This window comes from Xenopus laevis, chromosome 1L (assembly GCF_017654675.1).
Source record: "Xenopus laevis strain J_2021 chromosome 1L, Xenopus_laevis_v10.1, whole genome shotgun sequence".
NCBI classification, from domain to species: Eukaryota; Metazoa; Chordata; class Amphibia; order Anura; family Pipidae; genus Xenopus; species Xenopus laevis.
In genome coordinates, this window is record NC_054371.1 from 89,598,186 (window position 1) to 89,620,332 (window position 22,147).

Genomic DNA, 22,147 nt, shown 5'->3' on the forward strand with positions numbered 1-22,147 from the left:
GCTCAATCTAAAAATGGGAGTGAACCCATGTTCTCACTGTGATTTAGTCAAATGTGTCAATGTTACAAAGTGTCCTATATTTAAAAATGAATAAAACATCAAATGATGATACATAGAGCCAACATTAAAAGACTCATTTTGTGCATAAAAGTACATAATGGTGATTTAGTAAATGTCATATGTTGCGGCATTATGTGCAATATCTGGTGATAATGTGTAAAACAACCATCAAGTGATAATACATAAAAACAACATTAAAATACATTTTTGTTCATAAGAGGCCATCATACAATAGTCCATAGTCCATAATATCCAGTAAAAGTATTCAGAAAAAATATCCAGAAGAAAGTATCCAAAATTATATTAGAATAGCATCAAAATTAAAGTCTTTCAAAAGTCTGTATAATCTCAACAGTCCGGAAAAACATCCAGGATGTAAATCCATTAGCAAAAATCACACTTCCAAAGTCCACTGCCTGCAATGTTTTGCAGTCAATCTGTTGGGAGTTGCTTTTCCTTTTAACTTTTGATGTTTTGTTTATTTAACTGAGCTGCTGCATAGATCAACTAGAAGGAATTGGACATATATCTTTGATTGTTTTGTACAGACCACCTACCCCATTTTTTTGCTTTAGATTTTTAAATCTGTCAGTGACACATACCGCATTAGTGCAATGGTTGCATTTACTTCATTTTATGAAGTAAAAAATATAAATAAAAAAGACTTGGTTAAACAGATTTATAAAAATATCTGCTACAAATTGCATTTTTGTATGTCATGCCGTTAAGCTCCTCTTTTCCATTGGTGTGTTATCCACTAGCTCCAGGCTCTTCTGGTGAGATACTAGATTAGTGACTTTAGGTAAAATGTGGGAAAGATATTAATAAAGACATAACATTAATATGGTTAAGTAGCCTGTATATCATGGTATGGAAAAACAAGCTTTTTCCTTTTTGTATTTCCTTTTTGAAACTTCTCATCATTTTGTAGTCACACAAAATGTTCAAAATTTTGTGAACAATACCATCAAATCTTTTAGGCCATTTAGTTTGTATCACATGCACAGTGTCATTATGCAAATTAAGTTTTCAAAAGCCTTGCACATTTTCAGTGAAATGTAACTTCAGGCTTTTGAAAGCTTTATTTGCATAGCATTTGACTTTGGATGCAAAGTTCAGAAAAAGGCGAGCCAAAGTGGTAACACTATCATCTGGAAGGAAATGCAACTTTCAAACACAAAAGATATTGTGTGAGGCATTTTAGAACAGGTATGTGATCTCTTATCTGGTAACCTGATACTAAGAAAGCTCTAAATTATGAGGAGCCTGAAATGCTCAGGTCCCACACAATCCATATAATCCCATAATAAGATATCTGTACAAAAATGTATTGGCCAGAAAAATGTGAATAAAGTAGTAACCTGAAAAACCTATAAATATCACATATTTACATATGCTGGAAGGATCCATGGTTAACATCACATCAACGAATTTGTCTTGTATATTTATACATGCTAATCAAACTTTTAAGCACTAATTCTTTGGTGTAAACAATTCCAACTTGGCCACCCTTTCCATATAACTGAGACCTACCATGCACTTTAGAAACTCAGTTGCTATTCTTTATAATTTCTTTATTTTGTTAATATCATTGTAAGCACTAGAGACAAAACATGCAATGTATTTTCTAGATGGGGTCCCCACCCAAACAAGAAAGTGCAAACCTGATAGGCCAATATCATTTAGTTGGACGCCATCCGGTAACTTGAGGCCCTGAGTGATGCCTTCCAATTGCCTGTGCCAAACAGCAATTTCTCCCCTACCCAGAAAGAAAGGAGACAGGTCCTTTCAATCGCATCAGGGTCCCGTGCATCCACCAGCATAGCCTGGGAACTATTTCAGACCAAACAAGTATCATGACAGTCAGGACAGTGAGGTTGTGGAATGCACTGCAGGGTGATGTTGTGATGGCTGATTCAGTTAATGCCTTTAAGAATGGCTTGGATGATTTTTTGGACAGACATAATATCAAAGGCTATTGTGATACTAAGCTCTATAGTTAGTATAGATATGGGTATATAGAATGTAATTAAAAGTAGAGAGGGGTGTGTGTATGGATGTTGGGTTTTCATTTGGAGGGGTTGAATTTGATGGACTTTGTCTTTTTTCAACCCAATTTAACTATGTAACTATGTAACTATTTCTGATTGAACCTACCCATATCCAAGCCAAGAGTTCAGACATTGAACCCGGCCAAAGTTGTTGCTGCCTACGTGTATTACTAAGACAACTGGGGGGGGAAGTGAATCTACCTATTGCTACTACCTCCGGTAAGATTTGTGGCCAGTGTAACCCTCCCATACCATGCCAATGAAAATGGACACCTGTAAACCCCAAGGTCTCTCTTCCAGGTCGGTATGCCAATCTTTGCTCTGCCCAATGAATATAGGAATGCCAGACCACTCACTGATGGAGACCCTGAAAGAGATTAAAAACGGCCATAGACGCAAAGATTTTCCTGCAATATCGGACGAACAATCGTACATCCTCGTCTCCTGACCTGCCACTAACCATTCAGATCAAACAAAGCAGTAAAGAACAGATCAGCCGATGTTCTGCCCCACAGCAATCACAGGAAAGTTTTTGTCCAACAAAGCTGACAGTGACAGTCTTCCACTGAAAATCGTTAGATTGGCAATATATGCAAAGATATGATCGTCAGTCGACAGAAATCTTTTAACCTGTCCGATCGACTGAACGACCAATCGGCATGGCAAGATTTATGTCGGGACACTCATTCTGAAAATCGTTCTGGATCTTTGCGTCTATGACTAGCTTTAGTTGTCAGTAAATCTGGGCAGACATAGGTTGAAAAACACGCTGATTTTCAGCTGCCAATCTTTTTTATTTCTTCATCCTTCAGACCCCTCAAGCTAGCCTTGGTCCCTGCGCCAATACAAAAAGAGTGGGTCTCGAACTCAGCTTGGTTCAGACCAAGCTTGCTCAAACTAAGTTTATAGATGGACTCAAATTGAAAATGGTTCAATGGGGAACCATCTAAGTAGGATAGAAAATATCACCATGGACCCTAATCGCTGCAAACTCCGAAACTAATGTGAATGGGCAAGCCGGGCCTGCTATGGCTGATAATGGAATCCAAGTACCCTGACCAAAAACGTCTGTCTTTGACCACCTGATAGCAAACCTCCGGGTTTAAACTTACTAGGAGGAACTAGCTTGCCTACCCACAATGATCCAAAGAAAGCCAGACCAAAAGCAGTTCTAAATAGTGAAACTTCATAAGGTGATTTGCACATTGTTGGCAATATTGCCAAAATCCTTTGTTACAGTGAAAAGGACACTGGTCTCCTGGCCTCCTGGCCTCCTTCCTAACATAAACCAAATTTGAATTGTAACCCTACCGCAGAAGTGGCAAAAAATGTGATCCTCTTGTAGCAATTCTCCTGTGCTCCTGTCAACACTCCAACTGTTCAGCAACATAAAAGTAAAATTGGAGGAAGCAGAGGGGCAGAACTATGCTGCAAAATTAATTTAATTAGTAATGCACCAACATTAATTTTTTCCGGCTGGAGGGGAAGGAAGCTCGACTAATATCTGATCCACCCAGCCTGCCCCTTATTGCCTTACTCTTTCCCTCACCTGAGCAACTTAATGGTCGGTCGCCATTTCAGAGCCAGACATGCCAAAGGCCACTGCAGCTGCAGCTCCACCAGTGCTCCAGGAATCCAGCAGGAAAGAAGAAATTGGTAAGGGCCTATACTTCCTTAAGTAACTTCCCCAATGCTACCTAACCAATCCTACTGCGGACTACAAACCCCAGAAATCCTTTCCCCCAGACCACCTCCTCACAGTCCCTGGCGCCTTTGTTAACCCCTTTTGCACCCTATAGTATCCCAATACAGAATCCTGTGGTAGCCCACTAAGCAGAGAATGTACAATTGATTACTGCCCTTTGTACATGGTCTAGTTTTTATATTTATGTACAAAAAAGCATTATCAAGAACAACAAGATAAATCTCCTGTTATTTCCAGTAAAAGCTTTCCCATAGGCAGCAATGTGAATCGCTGGTGGCAAAACCCATGTGACGCTTCAGTCTCCCAAAAATGCATGAAGTTTCCTCTTGTAACAACTTCAAGCGATTTTGGGAGACTGAAGCAAAACTGATGAAGCACATTGGCTTTTTTAAAGTCCCCTATAACCAAAACATCTTTCCATAATGGAGCCACCCTTTCAACGCACATCTTTTCATTCTTGATATAATGAACAAATAAAATGCACTATTATTCTTTGCATTTAAAGCAATCAGTTCCTCATTTCCCACGTTTGCCTTCTGCTACAACACATGGGGGCACATTTACTTAGCTCGAGTAAAGGATTAGAAGGAAAAAAACTTCGAATTTCAAAGGTTTTTGAAATCAAATTGGCTACTTCGACCTTCGACTACGACTTCGAAACGAACTATTCAAAGTACTGTCTCTTTAAAAAAAAACTTCGACCACCTACTTCACCACCACCTCAAACCTACCGAGCACCAATGATAGCCTATAGCTTTCTAAGTATTTTTTAATTGAAGGAAAATCGTTCGATCGATGAATTAAAATCGATCGAACGATTTTTCCTTCGACCGTTCGATCAAACGAAATGTGTTAAATCCTTCAACTTCGATATTCGAAGTCGAAGGATTTTACTTCGATGGTCAAATATCGAGGGTTAATTAACCCTCGATATTCGACCAATAGTAAATATGCCCCTTGTAGTATTTATAGGTCTTAATGGAAAACATTGTTGTCACTTTACCTTCATTCTAACCATTCTTTATATGTATTTATTTGCCTTTTCAAGTTCTTTTTTGAATAAAAAATGGTAAATAGCATAATACTTAAGATCATACAACATGAATTATTGTGTAGTTTTTATTTAACTGCATCCTAATGAATAGCATTACTTTCTTGTGAATAATCTAGCTGAGCTTGTGTGGTTCTATTGGCCATATATCAGTGTGACATTGTTTATTATATGCAAGCATAGGGATTCATACTTATCTATTTACATAACCCAAACAATCAAACAGGACTGTGGTATAATGTAAATTGAGGGGCGTCTCCAACACAATTCACAATTCAAAGGGCTCAGCTCTTAAATACCCTCTCAGTATAATCATTTTTTATTAAGCTAATATTTGCATAGTTTTTATGTACCGAGACTTGGGCAGTGATTCTTATAACAATACTACAATTGTGTAAATACATTTATATTAACGGTGAAAGAGAAATATTGGACTTCAGTATACAGAATGTTATTCTGTGGTGCCTGCTATCACATGGCTACAATAGCAAGTGACACAGCAGTGACTGTTGCATCTGATCAAATGACACAACTTTCTATCAGCCTTTTGTGCTAAACAAAAAGCAACCAATATCTGCCTTAATGGATGTCAAGCTCAATTTGCAGTGTGAATGACTGCAAGTGTTTGAAGCTGAAACCGTAAAAGACAGAGGTGGTAATTGTGGAAGTTTACTGGATGATAACATTCACCAGGGTGCTTGACAATTGGCCTTATATGGATACTATAAACACATAGCTCATTCTCAATTTCTTACAGCCATGTTTGAAAACTTCCCCAGAGAGGGTTTTGTTAGTTTCAGTTTCTTAATTTAACTTTTAGATTAAATTGCCTTGGTTTGTTTTTACCTTTTGAAACACTTTATCTTTCACATAAATTAAATAGGATAAGAGAGAGAAAGATGCATAAAGAGCACATAACTTTTGTTTCCATAAAAAAGCCACATATAAATTAGTCTGAATGTGAGATTGGGTGGTTTGTGTCAAGCTGGCCATAGATGTTGACAGGGGCGATCCTGGCCCCTCCGCCGCCCGAGGCAGCAGCAGTTGCTTCCGGGGGGGGGGTCCACCAGGGCAGCAGAGAGGAAAATTGGCTCTTAAAGTACCATATATATATATATATATATATATATATATATATATATATATATATATATATATATATATATATATATAAGATACTACGTGGAATACATAGTTTGAGATTAATTAAATTATGTTATTGATTACATAATCATAGATTCCAGTAATTTCTAACCAAATGTATATACTATGCTCTCTCTCTCTCTCTCTCTCTCTCTCTCTCCAGCACGCTCTTGTATTAAGAAGTAAAAATATTTTAAAACATATTATGTCAAAAATTATGATCAACAGACACTATGGAATGGACATTAATTAAATTGAGATAATTGCTACCGTTTCTTCAAGGTGACATGCCAGTGTGTACATTTTCTATTGCATAACACACAAGACTCTCGCAAACCACTGTTTTTGAAGGAAAGGGGAAATATACCAAAATCCTATACGAAGTGCATAAAGCCTTATAAGGAATGACTGAAATATGATTCTGTTTAATGATAATGCATAACGGAAAAATCATGTGCAGATACATATCATACATTGTTATTGCTTTACAGCAGAAAAATCAATCAGGTTCCATTATTTTTCCAGATACGAAGAACATGTAAAATGAATCAATACCATTACAGTAATGTATAACTACAGGGTGTTAAATATAAATAGAAAATGTAGAAAAAAGAAATAGGGTCCACCGATACAGCAAATCCACTCTATTTTGAGATGTTTTGTTTGCTCAGTTGGTGTACATTATAGTCAAACATAATTTTTTGTCCAAATAGCTTTCATTCTGTCTAAGCAGCAAGCTACTCTTCAGTGGCCTAGATTATCTTTAGTCAAGACAGAAAAATACCCCTTTCTAATTCATAACATTATTCCAGAGAGACCAAACATCAAAGTGTATCAAAAAGACTCTTCGCTTCATAACTAAGCTCTATAAAATAACACGGGTACTACAGAGCTTTTAAATAAATGTAAGTCTGTGATAAAACACAGTTAGATTTTGTTTAGGGCTGTTTAGGGTAGGATTTAGTAAACTCCAACAAACCTACATTTTTTTTTAACTAGAATTTCCAAGATCCTGACTGAACTGCTAAGGATAAGTTCTAATTATCGAGCACCAAAGGTTCATGATATACTATTGAGTAATTTATACAGTATATACCACCTGTGTAATTCTTATTAAAAGATTTTTTTAAAAAAGACAAAGTTTTCTAAGAGTGAAACATGCATCAGGCAACTTCCTCTGATGGTATTTTAGTATGTGACTGCTAGCACATTGAACTGTTCTTAAGGGTGGTGGGTGCAAATGAGATGTGAGCAACTGTACAATACAGAGCTAGCAATACATTTACAGATAAGAGGGACACCAGGGGTTCTCCCATAGTGAGGCAGGGATAGAGGTGAGGCTGAACCCACCAGACTCTACGGTGCCCTAGATTAACCCATTTTCTCACAGATGCATGCTAAATTATTAGGTCCACCCATGATTGATGTCTTGGAACAGGATTTCTGTTGTCATGTGGCCTATTGGGGTAAGTAGCTATTTTTAAAGGGAATCTGTCATCCAGACAAAAAAAGATGTATAATAGAAGGCATTTTCAAATGAAACATAAAACCAAATTTAATTTTATTAAAATGTCTATACCTGTTATAAACGTATTTAAATACCAGGTCACTGGTTCAAACCCAAGCAGGATGTCACAGATAGGCATTTATTTTCACTTTCCATTCTGCGCTTCCTCTATCTCACTGCATTCTCCACATACACCCTCCCTTCTCACCATCTAATTGTGTAGCTAGTGCATGAGCATGGGCATCAGGATGCAAAGCTTGCCTTTATAACAGTGTCCACAAAATGGCGTTTTTCCTGCTTGCAGTGATTATGAATTCCAAGACTAAAAGAAACACAATTTAGATAATTCATATAGTGTAAGTGAATTTTATTTTGCTTGACATCATAAAATAGGATTTGGAATTATTTCTTAGGGTGACAGGTACTTTTTAATGCAGACCAGAAAGTTACATTTTATAGTTTTAAATTCAGTTTTTTTCAGTAATTGTAGGGAGGTGCCAACATGTTTTCTTTTTTCTTTTGATTTTGTAAATTATCAGTTTAATTATGTGGCACAGTGTTAAACTGCAAATTACTACATATATACCCACATTTCACATAATAAACCTCAATATCATTTCTTAAGCAACGCATTCTAAAAACATATAATTGTTTAACTGCTTTGACAGGGATTTAGATAAGATCATAATGTCATGTGCTTTGGTTTAAGCCTTATCTAAGGTTTAGCATTGCTAAGAGTATTCTATTCTAGCCTCATCAATCCAAGAAAAACTTCAGTTAGTTCAGTGTCCACTAAACATTTCTTATACATTTTCTTTGGTCTGATAAGTTGCACATAACGGCCTGTTTTTTCATAGTAATAGCAATATGGCATAATAGGAGCATTTTTCCCAGACACAAACAGATATTTCTGTAGTTCATTTAAATTGAATCTTGGAGGATGTCCCTGAGGTGATCATCTACAATAGACATTTTACATATAGTTTTTTCCACAAAATGTACTGTGGTTACAAATGAGTTATTTCATTATAGATAACTAATGTTCTTGTTTTTTCTTAATAATAGTGAAATAGTTTTTACAACTCTTCATTGACCTCCTATACCTGTCCCTCTGCTCAGGGGCTGCTTTTTCTACATGTCACCAGGATTCATACAGCCCTATCTTTGTTGATTCTGCACCCAGGCACATCAACTATTTTTCCTGAGTGCTGGCATCTTGGGGCAGGACCACCATCAGAAATCACAGGGCCCCATACGACAAAATTTCCTGGGCCCCCTGAACTGCACCCACCCGAAGCCCCACCTACAGGTCCGCCCCCACCACACAGTAAAAAAACAAAAAAAAATATTGGTGGCTAGGGTTCCCTCATGTTAAAAAAAAAAAAAAAAATATTAGTGGTCAGGGCCCCCCATAAAAACCATTTGTGGCCAGGGCCCCCCCATTAAAAAAAATTGGTGGCTAGGACCCCACATGAGAAAAAAAAAATTGGTGGCCAGGCCCCCACCCACATTATAAGAAAATTGATGGCCCCTTCAACGTCCATGCCTTCCCGAAGTCAGCAGCTCTCAGAAAGATGGGGAGCCCGGCTAATCAAGTAACTGTGGCGTGGCCAGGCCCCCTTACCCTCGGGGCCCCCTACAACTCTCCCCCCTGATGGCTGCCCTGTCTTGGGGTATTGTGTATATATATATATATATATATATATATATATTTTTTTTTTTTTTATTACTTTGTTTATATATATATATATATATATATATATATATATATACTTTGTTTATATATATATATATACTATTTTCCACAAAATTTACTGTTGTTACAAATGAGTTATTTTTTGTAGGTAACTGGAATGTTATTTTGATAGCTTCCTTCAAATGCCTCTGTGCTAAAACAGTTCTAATAAATCAGGACATTCATTGCAATAGCAAAATAAATTATTAAGGAACAGATGGAAATGCTCTTACATTTAAAGAGGAAAAAGGAATGGTTAAAAAAAAGAAAACAATTAACACAACTGCCATCTATTTATGATAATTTATTTGATCGATTTGCATTCTAAAAAGATGTAAGATTGGAATAATAAAGACCTGTCATTCAATGGCTGAATAATTACCAATGCAGTGTACAACGTGTTAAGCTTCTAATAAAGTGTGCACTCATCCTTAAATTATTAACTACAAAAGAACTAAAAGTGCTAAGCTGCGGAAGAAATTTCATAGTAAGTATAACAATGAGCTTTCATAGACAAGGTAATAAAATAGAAGATTCTGTTATCACATCTGGCAAGTTATGCAGTGATAGGCATATTAATTCCTATGCATTTACATAAACATACAGCAGAAAAACAGGGGGTAGAAAACACTTTGCCTTCAAACTAATTCCAGGTCCTGCAATAACTTATAAAACAAACAAGCAATTACTAATTACTAATAACCAACTGGTAATTTGGCAATTCATTCTGAAAAGTTTTTCCTTTGCTTTTTAAGTACCTGTGATCACTTGCTACTTGCTATTTTTGCTTTTTACTTGTACACTGTACATGTATCATAAATGAGAAAGTGGAAAAATTGTGTTTGCGGTTGTCAATATGGTATGCTGTCTTCCAGTGTGTGTTTATAGCTCAGCCTCACTCAGATATTAGCCAGTGGCCTGAAATCCCTTTGTTCTCTTTTATTACTACACAGCAACCAATAACAGCGTCTATAAAAGGCAAGTGGAGGAGATAAGAAAACAAACAAAGCAAATCTCACTACAAACATTATGGAATGTGGGGTGTTTTGACTGTCACAATGCTCTAAAAAATGAATAACATAGCAAAAAATTAGACATAGTCTGCCTGTAGAAGACACAGGCCAGTGACAAGCAGTTACCATTCAGACTTACTGTTATCGGATGCTGTGGAGGACAATTTGACAATCGCTGTTCATTCCATTGTCAAAAAAGCCCTGTGATTTGAAAGCCATAAATTCATGTTTTTGCACCACTTACAATTTATCATAAGTTTTTGCTAGTGAGCTAGAATTCTATTAATGGAAAGAAGTAGAATTAAACATATTTTGAATATGTCTATATTTTTTAATAAATAATTTTTCTGTTGCAAAAGTCTTTTTATGTGCATTTAATATAAAATTTAATGTTAACATGAAAGGAAAATTATGTCCTAAAGTAGTTTAAATCCCCAGACAAACATTTTTGCTTCATTCTCTTTTTTGATTACATGTTGTCAAGGTAAATGTAGCTAAATTACAGAACTAATATACTATAATTTGGATATAAAATGTTACTTGGCAAAGAGAATCCCCAATCTGACTACATGACTTTAATGGTGATTTGATTGGCTTCTGTTTGGGAAGCTCCTCTCCAAATGTTATGTTTTGAGACTGTAAAATGTACCCTCAAATCAGCCAGGAGGCACAAAGCAGACACGACTCCAATGAAGTTAATCACACAAGAAGAGCCAGTTGTTCAATTTGGCATCAAAATAAAGCTAATGGAACACCAGAAGGAGCCTGTGCTGTATAATGAATTGATGATATCTTTGAGGATTATGTGTGCAGTTATGACTTTAATTGTGAGATCTAGAATGATTTGCAACACAAAATTACTAATCTTTCATTATAGTAATAATTTGTAATCAGCTCTGTGTCTATGATTTACTGGCCTGTGGTGTGTTTGCATATGCCAATTACATAATAAATTTAAAAAAACACATTAAAATATACTTGTAAAGCTCATATCCTCACGAGTCACAAACACTAATCCTATATTACATGCATTCATGTACATTCACATTTATCACTGTAAAATGTTCCAGGATAGACTGAGATTTCACTTAATCATAATTTATTATATATATAAATAGCATATAATATTTTAAAGCTAAATATGAATACCTTTTATTGAAAAAAAAAACTTTGACTTCGATATTCAAATGTAGCCCTTCTGCACTTGCATCTACCCATACATAAATAAGCACAATTCCAGAATAGAAATATTTGTCAGATATTAATTATATCTTAAAACAGTTTAATTTAAGGCCCTAATGAATATACTAGTAGTATAAAACACTCATAGTTTAGCTGAAAAAGAAGGTGCAGCCCATGCAACAGTCTTTTAGCCATGTTAAGATATAATCATGCATATTCTAATGCAGACATACATATGGACTAATCTGTTATATGTATTAACTTAATTGATTTATGTTTAATTGAGACTTAATTTTCAATGGTTGTTGAGGAATGTTAGGTCATTATTGCTAGGGGTAAGCAATGTTTTGCCCTATATTCCTTTAAATATTTGTAGCCCTTAAAATAGAAAAGTGCAATAAGGTTCGAGGCATAGCATCACTTTCAAAATAGAGCTAGTAACCCTTTAATTTATTTCTTTCATTGCACTGCATCACACTGTACTATGCACCAAGTTAGGTGTAATCTGCACAACAGTGCAAGGCTCTCATATAAAGGGAAGTAAAGTTGACCACCAACATGGTATATATATAAAAATTTAGGGGCAGGAATATGAAGGATCCAACTAAGGAATTCAGAAAGACTTCCATCAATTTATCATTTATCAAAACATGTCTGGCAAATGTGTTGATTTTCTATGGGATGGGCAATAATATCTACTGTCCCTAATCATGAATCCTTCATTCAAATCTCATATGTTAATAAAGGAGTTGACAATTAGTGCTCTAGTGCAGAAAAAAATTGTCAAATATAAAAGTGTTATCTTTTAATTTGTTTTATAAGGAATCGGCCCCTAAATATCAACAAAATATTAGTCATTAACTTTTAATTAAAGGGAAAAAATGGTATAGAATATTTCATTATAAAAACATTTACTAGTATACATGAAATGCCAAAGATAATTCAATTATAATATACCTTATATATCAGCTGCTTCCAGAGATGGATTTACTAAAGGCTGTAACTCTACTGGGATGTGCACATTCCTTGCTTATATGACAAATTTGTATAAGATCAATTATTCAGGTATCCCTTTATCAATTTTACAAAGTCTCATAGGTGCCGAAATGAGAATAAAGGCTTACACAGAATGATTGCACTACATTTCTCAAATGGCAAAAAATACAATTACTTTCCATTAAGATAGAAGAAAAAGTTGTCTTTTGCTGAATGATTGCATTCCATTTATCAAATGCAAAAATGCACTTTATTTTATTTTGACAAATATGGATGTCGGGCTTGTTTAGCAGGCACTCAACCCTTTCTTTTTCCAACATTTTCCTGAGTTTTACTCTATTGGATACTTATTCACAGGCTGAATGGTTAAAGTGAGGAATTTTAGCCTTATTTATCAACCAGTATTGTGTAGAGCAATGGGGTGATTAGCTTGGCGATTAGCTGCGCCTACTAAAATTAAGTCCCATCCACCAAAATAAATGTGCTGCATATTGCACTTTGTCACAAATAGAATTCAGTTGCAGTAAATATTTTTGAAGTTTGTCTGGAGTAATTTCCAGTGTTTGTTGTGCAAGCGATGTCTGCAACTGAATCTTTAGGTGCAATTATGCTGCCACAATTGACACAGCACTAAGGGAAAGTTCTTTCATGTGCAATTCTTATATGCCCCCTTTTATTAAAAAACTGTAGTTGTGCAGTCGGCGAATCAGATTGAATGTCTTATTAATATCAGCGTCTGCTGTGCAGTGTTTTTGAACTAAAATCAAGCAAAAATGGGTTCTATTGACCTATATTTTTAACAACATATTTTTGATTATCGTTCCCTTTCAGGTGAGCAAGTGAGGATAGATTGGAGAGCTCATTAAGAGAGATACGAGAAACAATTTCTGCTGTGGGCCATAATAACACTGTGTGTGGAGTTTTAATTGCTCAGTCCTCTTTTTATCCTCTTGGTTCTATTGTCCTCACATTAGAAAAACTGTCCATTTCACAATTTATCAACTTTACTGACAAATAAAATTTATACCAAGATGATCTACCTTGATTCCTCCCTTCACAAATAATACTTTCGCTGTTTCCTTATGTATAAAATGTTATGACTATTATACAATTCCCCAAGTTTTTTTTTTTCTTCTTTATTTGCAAAACACAATCTGCACAAATACCACAGGTTTGCAGCTATAGTGCCCTGAATATGCCAATTGCCATCAGAGCAATGTGACACAGCTCAACATTGCCAACACTTCTTTTCCTTTCATTCATTTCTCTGTCCCTTGGGGCACATGCTGCATAAAACCCACACTGAGCCGACTGAGTTGGGATGCCAGTTTTTCAAAATCACTGCTGAAGTCAGGCCAGCGCAGAAAAACACTAATGTGCTCATGGAGCATGCTGACTAATCTAAATCAAACTTATTTTTAACCTCTGAAAAAATGCACACAATGTGGTCTGGCACAAAAGAACTATTACAGTAATGGTACAGATCAAGCAGCTATGGAAAACAATTCCAATAAACATACACTAATGTAGTATTTCCCAGAGTCCTCTACTTATAAAATCAAACTGTAATTGCTCAGTTAAAACAGAAATTTCATAGCCAGTTTTAATGATGTCTTTGCAACAATGCAACTAGCTAACTAATACGCTATATATGAAAATAGTTGTTTGGCTCATAAGGATTCTGCTAGCAGTTTTCTCATATAATAAAGCACACCATGGCTATATTTTCATCCTTAGAACTGCACTGAAAAAGCATGAAACCAAAAATAGAGCAATATTTAACAAATGCCCCTTACCCTTTATCATTAGTAGCATTTTTTAATTATATAAACTAATTATAACAAAAAAAATAAACAAATTTACATACATTCTGTTAATTTCCTAGACAATACAAGCCTGACTAGTGTTGATAAAATACATATGCATATCTGCTTTAAAAACTGCAGTCACTGCTGTACTAAACAGTATCAGTATGTTATAGAAAGACTATTTGCCTTTTTCTTCTTACTGTTCCAGCTTTCAAATGGGGGTTGCTGACCCTATCTACAGAATAAACAAATTCTCTGTAAGGATACACATTTATTGTTATTGCTACTTTTTATTAATCAGCTCCGTATTCAGGCCTCTCCTATTCATATTCCAGGCTCCTTGTATGGTTGCTAGGGTAATTTGGCCCTAGCAACCAGATTGCTGAAATTTCAAACTGGAGAGCTGCTGAATAAAAGAGAAATAATTTAAAAAAATACAAATAATATACACAATTAAACAATAAAACACAATTGCAAATTGACTCAGAATATCACTCTCTACATCATACTAAAAGTTAATTCATAGGTGAACAACTCCTTTAAATAAATTTAGTCCCGTAGATGTAAGGCAACAAGGAGGCCAGCAACAACGAGGGTACATTTAATGTCAGAGATAACATTGGTCAAAACCTACTTCCTTACAGCAGAGCATATTTGAAACTCAGTAGACCTGCACCCAATATGTACTCTCTTCCTTCTATCTAAATTTCCAACCATGTTATCCACATGCTCAACCAATCATTGCTGAAAGTCAGGTGATGTCATTGGGGAACACAATAAAGGAGGGAAGAGCAGAAAAAAATGTACAGTAACAATGAGCAGACCTCATTCAGACAAGCAGGTTACCATATTCAGACTGTCTACATTCAATACTACTAAAAGACTCCCTGCACTATAAGTAAAAGAAATAAAAGAAGTCAGCATTCCTGAATGATATTCTCTTGGTACAAAGGGAGTATGCCATAGAGGCGTCGCAATGACGTGGTTCCGCTTCCCACCACTTGCAACCAAATTTTCCATGGCTATAGAAGAAGCTGACCTCCAGGTTCCAGGTCCCACAGGCCGCCTGTAACTATGGAGTCTGCTTCTACTATAGTTACATCACTGGCCACAGCTTCCGTTTTATCAAAGGGAAGCAACTGCTAGCAGGAAACTCTTACCCATACTTTTGCCATCTGTACTACTTCCAAATATTCAAGTGCAGATTTATGAGAAATGTACTATAAACCAGGGAATCCTGAAGCAAAGGTCTAAACAAACTGACATATTTATTATAATTGATGAAAGTGTCCATTTGTTTGATTGTTTTGAACAGTTAAGAAATTTCATTTTAGATGTGGTATTAGCACTCGGTACAAATGTAATGTGACATTTAATGATTTGGACAATTATATTCTGAACTGAAATAAAAATGAATTGTTAAATCAGAAAGCATAGATAATAGTTTACCAAATGGAAGCAATTGTTACTGTTCGGTAAAATTTACTGTCGTCTCACAAATTAGTAAATTAATCTGAAAATCTATTCTACAATTGCAGGTAAAATACCATTTCACATTATTTTGCAAATTATCTCCACTGAGTTCCAAAAATGAAAATGCATCTAGCCTTGACTTGTATCTAAAAGCTGTGACATGAGTCCATTAGCTCAGTATGCCCAAGCAACGCTGACATTTAGTAAAGCTATAAGTATCCCATCCTAAATGTCATGTTACACTGAATGCTAAATATTACAACACCTAAAAGCAAATCATTATTTTCTGAATAAGTAATATATGTTTAAAATTTACAGTTTTCAAACCATTATGTAGATGTGTTTTCTTATTCTTTCTATGTTGCATTAGATACACTAAATGAATACAGTAAATTAATTAAGACTGAGGTGCATTTTCCATTAGGGACAGTAATGCATAAAAGGGGGTTATGTCATTTGCTATAGTTCTATAGCAACCAATCAGGATGTAGCATTTACTGTTAAGCTGTATCAAAGCAAACATCTTATTGGTTGCTGCATGTGAGTAAACATTTCCATTTATTACATAAGGAATGTTTAAAGCAATATGCAGTTTATGTACACCTTATAAATACATTGAAACATATCCAAAATTCATGGTGTAATTCATGCTTTACCAAATATCAAAAGACTTTAATCTATTCTTAATGATACTCAACTAAACAGTTATGGCCCCATGTACTTTACATTTTGGGCTATGGTCCAATAAAAGAGCCTTGGTATATTCCAGTTTTAAAAATGCACGTGTTGTGAGCACACCTCTTAGAATTTGACTTTGTGTCATGTTTGAATAGATATTTGTTTATTTGCTTCTATTAAAAACATAGACTGTGTCTTTGTGTCAATAAAAACTAAAAAGGTGGACTTTTCACAAAAAAAACACGATCCATGAATAAAAAATAAAATTGTGCAGAAAAGGTATGACTTTGCTTAAATATTTGTCTTTTTTATTTTGAAGGAGTAAGGTTAGCTGTGGGCATCTCTCAGCCCTCTGTGTGTTGGGGGTGTTCCAATTTCCAGCATCTGTTTTTTTTCCTGTAGACATGCTAGTCTTGTAGTTTTTCAAAATAGTACAGTTTGTCTATCTATGATTATGATAAAGCATTCTGCCTGAGGTCAGAAATAGCAGATATAGAAAAGACCATTTAATTAAAGGTATGTTTCTGTTTGCTAAAATCCACTGAACACACTGTTATTTCACCTATTAATTTGTGACAGTAAAAATGTCATGATGTATAAAAAATTGCAAATAAAACAAATTTCCTATGTGTATGAAAAAGTGTAATCAGTTTCAACACATTTCATATTGTACTTTGCCCCACAGCAGATTCATGACAAACTGATGAGGGGATATCTATTTTTAGATTGTTATTCACAAACCGGCTCAGAGTGCCAGGATTGTAATGGAATCTGTATAATACTTCAAATATTGCCAGACTACATTCCGAGTCAGTCAATATGCACAGTAGAAACAGCACATCATTCTGGATGTGGATCTACTTAAATGACTAACTATTGACCAAATTTGCAAATAGACAATAATATTTTTTTTACAAATATCTAAATATATACCCAAGTATAATATTTTATAAACTACTGCTCAGTGAGGTATTCCTTGTTGAATGCAAAAAGAGCGACTCTATGGTAGGGGTACCAAGGTTAGGAAAATAAAATGGACACAAATTTACTGATAATCAGTATTAATCACCAAACAAATAATTTTGCTCCAGTATTGAAAACAGGTTCCACCTAAATATTCGGAAGGGGTTTTTTACAGTGAGAGCTGTGAAGATGTAGAATTCTCTCCCTGAATCAGTTGTACTGGCTGATACATTAGATAGCTTTAAGAAGCGGTTGAATGGCTTTTTAGCAAGTGAGGGAATACAGGGTTATGGAACATAGCTCATAGTACAAGTTGATCCAGGGACTAGTCCGATTGCCATTTTGGAGTCATGAAGGATTTTTCCCCCTCTGAGGCAAATTGGAGAGGCTTCTGATGGGTTTTTTTGCCTTCCTCTGGATCAACTGGCAGTTTGAAAAAAGAGTTAAAAAGTTGAACTTGATGGACGTGTGCTTTTTTTTAACATAACTTAATATGTTACTATGTTATTGCTCCAGAGATTTGATGAAGTGTGTCTCTTGTAGGGTGCTTGTGCTGCATATATTTTTCATTTTACCATAAGTTTGTAAACAGTAAATGCACCTGTCTGCACTTGATCGCATTTAAAACTGCATTATCAGATTTATTTCTTTAACATTAACATAAGCCTATCCTTTTGTAAAATCAGAGATGAAGGACATATATTATTTTGAACACTAAGAGAAATTACATTGTATTTCCAGTGTAATTGGTTTTTGTTTTGTTAAAAATAACAGCAATTTTCTTCTGATGCAGTAAGATTTATTAGGCCAAAAATTTCTGTCCACTGGCAGAAAGAAATATATTCACCAAGCTGGAAGCAATGATGCCCATCACTTTTGTAAGAAGTTTAGTACAGATCGGAAATATCAGTATTAAATGGTCGGCACAATATTTATCCTGCATTCTTAGAAGAAATATAAATACTCAGTATAACTGTATAAAGCTGAACATATGAAATGTCACAATAAAATCTCAGATATATTGTGATTTATTCTATCGCTAAAATATTTAAGATCTAGCACTTTATATTCCCAGCTTTAGTGTCTGTCAGAGATGTTTTTACTACCAGCATCCGCACTATGTAGTTTAATATAACTTCCCTCAGTGGCAAATACACTATATACTGCAAATGCTGCAGATGACTGGAGACTTTTCAGGAGTAGCTCTAATAATTTCATGGGTGACCCCTAAAAGCTGCTATAGATAACTCCTTCCAGTAGAAGAATACTGTTATATAGTCATATGGGAGGCCAAATTTTGGTCAAAACATAAATGAAGAAGAGGAGGAAAGTACATTATGGGGGTTAGTTATCAAAGGTTGAGTTTTAGAGGTTTGTGAGGTTTTTTATACTTCTAATTAACTCACAACTCAAATGTTTTCTAATTTAAGAAAAAAATATAATGGAAAAAACTCAAATCAGTGAATTTGGGGTCAGTGGCGTAACTACCGAGGAAGCAGACCCCGCAGTCGCTGGGGGGCCCGGGGGTACAGGGGGCCCGGGGCCTGCTTCCTCAGTAGTGCCGGATTACCCACAAGGCGCCCTGATGGTACAGTCCGGCTCCCAGATGGTTCAGCCCATGTCCCAGACAGTGCCGGGCAACGCAGCTGACTACGTAGCCCTCCTCTCAAGTGTGCGCGCATGTGCAGAGGCGCACCTGACAGAAATTCCAGATTCTAGTGCGTGTGCGCACTTGCGCGCGCACGCTCTACATTGATAGCAGAGCTGCTGCCGGCTGTGGGGGACACGAGCGGCAGGCGCACGCTAAAAACACAAGAGGAGCTGCTCAGGCGCGCGATCAACGTTGATATCAGAGGCTCAGAGCTGCTGCAGGCGGTGGGGGACACGAGCGGCAGGCACACACTAAAAACACAAGAGGAGCTGCCTGAGATGTGAGACACAAGGGTCTGAACTAGGGGAAGATGGCAGAAGAGGTAAGTGCCTGGCGCCCCTCCACCTTTGCACCCTAGGCACTTGCCTCTTCTGCCTACCCCTAGTTACGGCCCTGGTCCCAGATGGTACAGTCCGGCTCACTAAGTGTTCCAGATCTTCACTCCCTCGGCGTGTTGGGTAAAGAGCGTAAGTTGTACTTGTACGCCTCGTCTCCGCGTTCACTGTGCTTATCTCTTCTAGGCCCGGCAACACAATGGATGCGTTAAGGCCTAGCGTCACAAGCACTTCTTCACACTCGAAGCCCTATCGCCTCTTGAGATGAACCAACAGCCCGCGTTGAAAAAAATAAAATAAAAATCCGGTCTTGCCTCCCGCTCTGTTCTCTTCCGCCTCCTAATTACTACTGATTCAAGTTGATCCCAGGGATATAACAGGTAACAACCAAACCATGGAAACTGTTTGCTTAGGAGATATACAGTATATATAACACAATTGCCGTGGCTATCATTTAATTGATCCTTATAAATGGAGCTTATTGAGGTCATCAATTAATGATGTCATTTCTGTTGATGACTCATGACTCACGCTTGTGTATCATAATACAGTATATACAGTTGTATAATAGGATATTAGAAGTCATCTTGGACTTCATAACCACTTGTTCACCTTTGAGTTAACTGTTAATATGAGGTAGAGAGTGATATTCTGAGACAATTTGCAGTTGGTTTTCATTTTTTGTTATTTAAGGTGTTTGAGTTATTTAGCTTTTTATTCAGCAGCTCTCCAGTTTGCAATTTCAGCCATCTGGTTGCTAGGATCCAAATTACATAGCAACCATGAACTGATTGAAATAAGAGACTGGAATATGAATAGGAGAGTACCTTACTAGTAAGCTAAGAACTAAAATTTGGCAATAACAATAAATGTGTAACCTTACCAACTGAAGTTCTAAGTTGCTTAGAATCTTACGATCTTACTTCTGCAGTAACAGCCCTTAAGTTTGCTCATAGCCTTTACAGAGAGATATGTGAAATTGACACTGTACCATCCTTTTATAGTTCTGGGGTATTTATATATGAAATTGTGACTGTGACATTCTTCTATGACTTCTGGGGATATTATACATGAAATTCTCCCACTATTTTGTGCAGACGGGGCCCCGAAAATTTTTTTGCAGGGGGGCCCTGGCATCCGAAGTTACGCCACTGTTTGGGGTTAAAAACTGTGATTGGGGTTAACTGGAGTTTTCCACAGGAAAAACTGGAATTGCTTTAATTAATCGAGTTTTTGAGTGAAAAACCCACTAAAAATAATCTGAACAGGCTATTAACATCTTCAAATGGTTCAAGGGCCATTGACTTCTACATTACCGTGAGAGGTTTTAGCTGTTTCCAGCTTTGTGGTATAATAAATCTAGAAAAACTAAAAATTTTCAGGAAAACACAGCTCGACCTTTGATAAATAACCACCTTTATATCATATCCAGATGCAAGCTGGTTCCTAGACTAGGATTATAATAAGAATTTGCTGAGTTCTATCATTGGGTTCCACACTGAGCAGGAGTGTGAATGGCAAGGTCAATAGGGTAAAATAAATAAGCTATGAGAAATGGGTGTATGCATTGGCAACATGGGTTAATATTGAAGTTTCTAGAACATTACACACTGAAGCAGCAAAGCCGTATCATATCAAAAACAGAATAAAGCAAAGGGGGCACTTGTGAGTAAGTCCAGTATACAGATGCAGCCACTTTGGTTTGTCTGTTTGACACAGAATAACTAAACACAGATATCCCATTTATCTCATTTAACACAGAAAACTGTGTCACAACATCCCATCTAATTAAAGCATTCACCATTGTGAACAATGGTGCTTTGGTATGCTAATGAAAAGGTTAAATGCATTAAATGAGTTAAGATGACTTTAGATAACCCAGTTTCTTCAATTAACCCTGAGTCATGACGCATTTAACTCACAAATCCAAGTGGCTTCATCTGTAAATCAGTGGTAGGTTTGGTATGTTGGTACAGGAAAACCTATATAAATCATCCAGTCCAGTCAAAGGTCAAATCTTAAAGGGGTTTTTCAACTTTTGGACAATAAAGCTAATTTAACTGCCCATGTCATAAAAAACTTTTTGTAATTTATCTTTATTACTTAAAATGTTTCCTTTCAGAGATACATACCATAGAATTGGATCATCTCTGCAAAAACTCTCAGTTCTCTCCTTTGTGATCGTGGGACAGGCTCTGTGTAAGAGATGCAGGTTGCCAAATAAAGAATTTTATGTCTGAATCTGCACTGTGCATGCTCGCTCTCTCCTGCTTCATTTGCATATCTGTGATCCAATTGGCTGAAACTTGCCAGCCAATGGAATTGAAGATATGCAAATGAAGCAGGAGAGAGCATGCGCAGTGCAGATTCAGTCGTGAAGGTCCATATTTGGCAACCTGCATCTCTTACACAGAGCGTGTCGGCGAACCCATAACAGAGAAGAGAACTGAGAGAGTTTTTGCAGAGATCATCCATAGCTTCTGTGGTATGTATCTCTGAAAGCAAACATTTTAGGTAATGAAGATAAATTAGAAAAAAAAAATATGATATGGGCTGTTAAATGAGCTTTATTGTCCAAAATGTGAGCAACCCCTTTAATAAGGTAAAATTGTATGCATAATATATAATATAATCACAGTCTTTGTTGCTAGTAACCAGTAAGCTCAGACACTTCATAGGTTGGTCAAACCGATCAAATCTGCAAAGTAAGTAAAAAGAAGGGAGCACTCCATGGTAGTATGTTCACATAGATTTATAAATTAATAAAATTGCACTTACAATTTTGACAAGTGTGAC

The 22,147-nt window shown here is 36.2% G+C and overlaps 1 protein-coding gene across 4 annotated transcripts in view; it reads right to left on the reverse strand.

Annotated features, from left to right (window-relative positions):
• LOC108711356 (ephrin type-A receptor 5) overlaps positions 1–22,147 on the reverse strand; it is a 231,508-nt gene that overhangs the window by 169,224 nt on the left and 40,137 nt on the right. Inside the window, exon 1 of one of the 4 annotated variants that reach the window (XM_041591123.1) lies at positions 21,484–21,586. The exons of the other annotated variants lie outside the window; for them this stretch is intronic. Within the exon in view, the coding sequence (XP_041447057.1) occupies positions 21,484–21,486 (3 nt within the window). The 5' untranslated portion in view covers positions 21,487–21,586. Of the gene's footprint in view, positions 1–21,483; positions 21,587–22,147 lie in introns of those variants that run through there. 4 annotated transcript variants of the gene reach the window in all.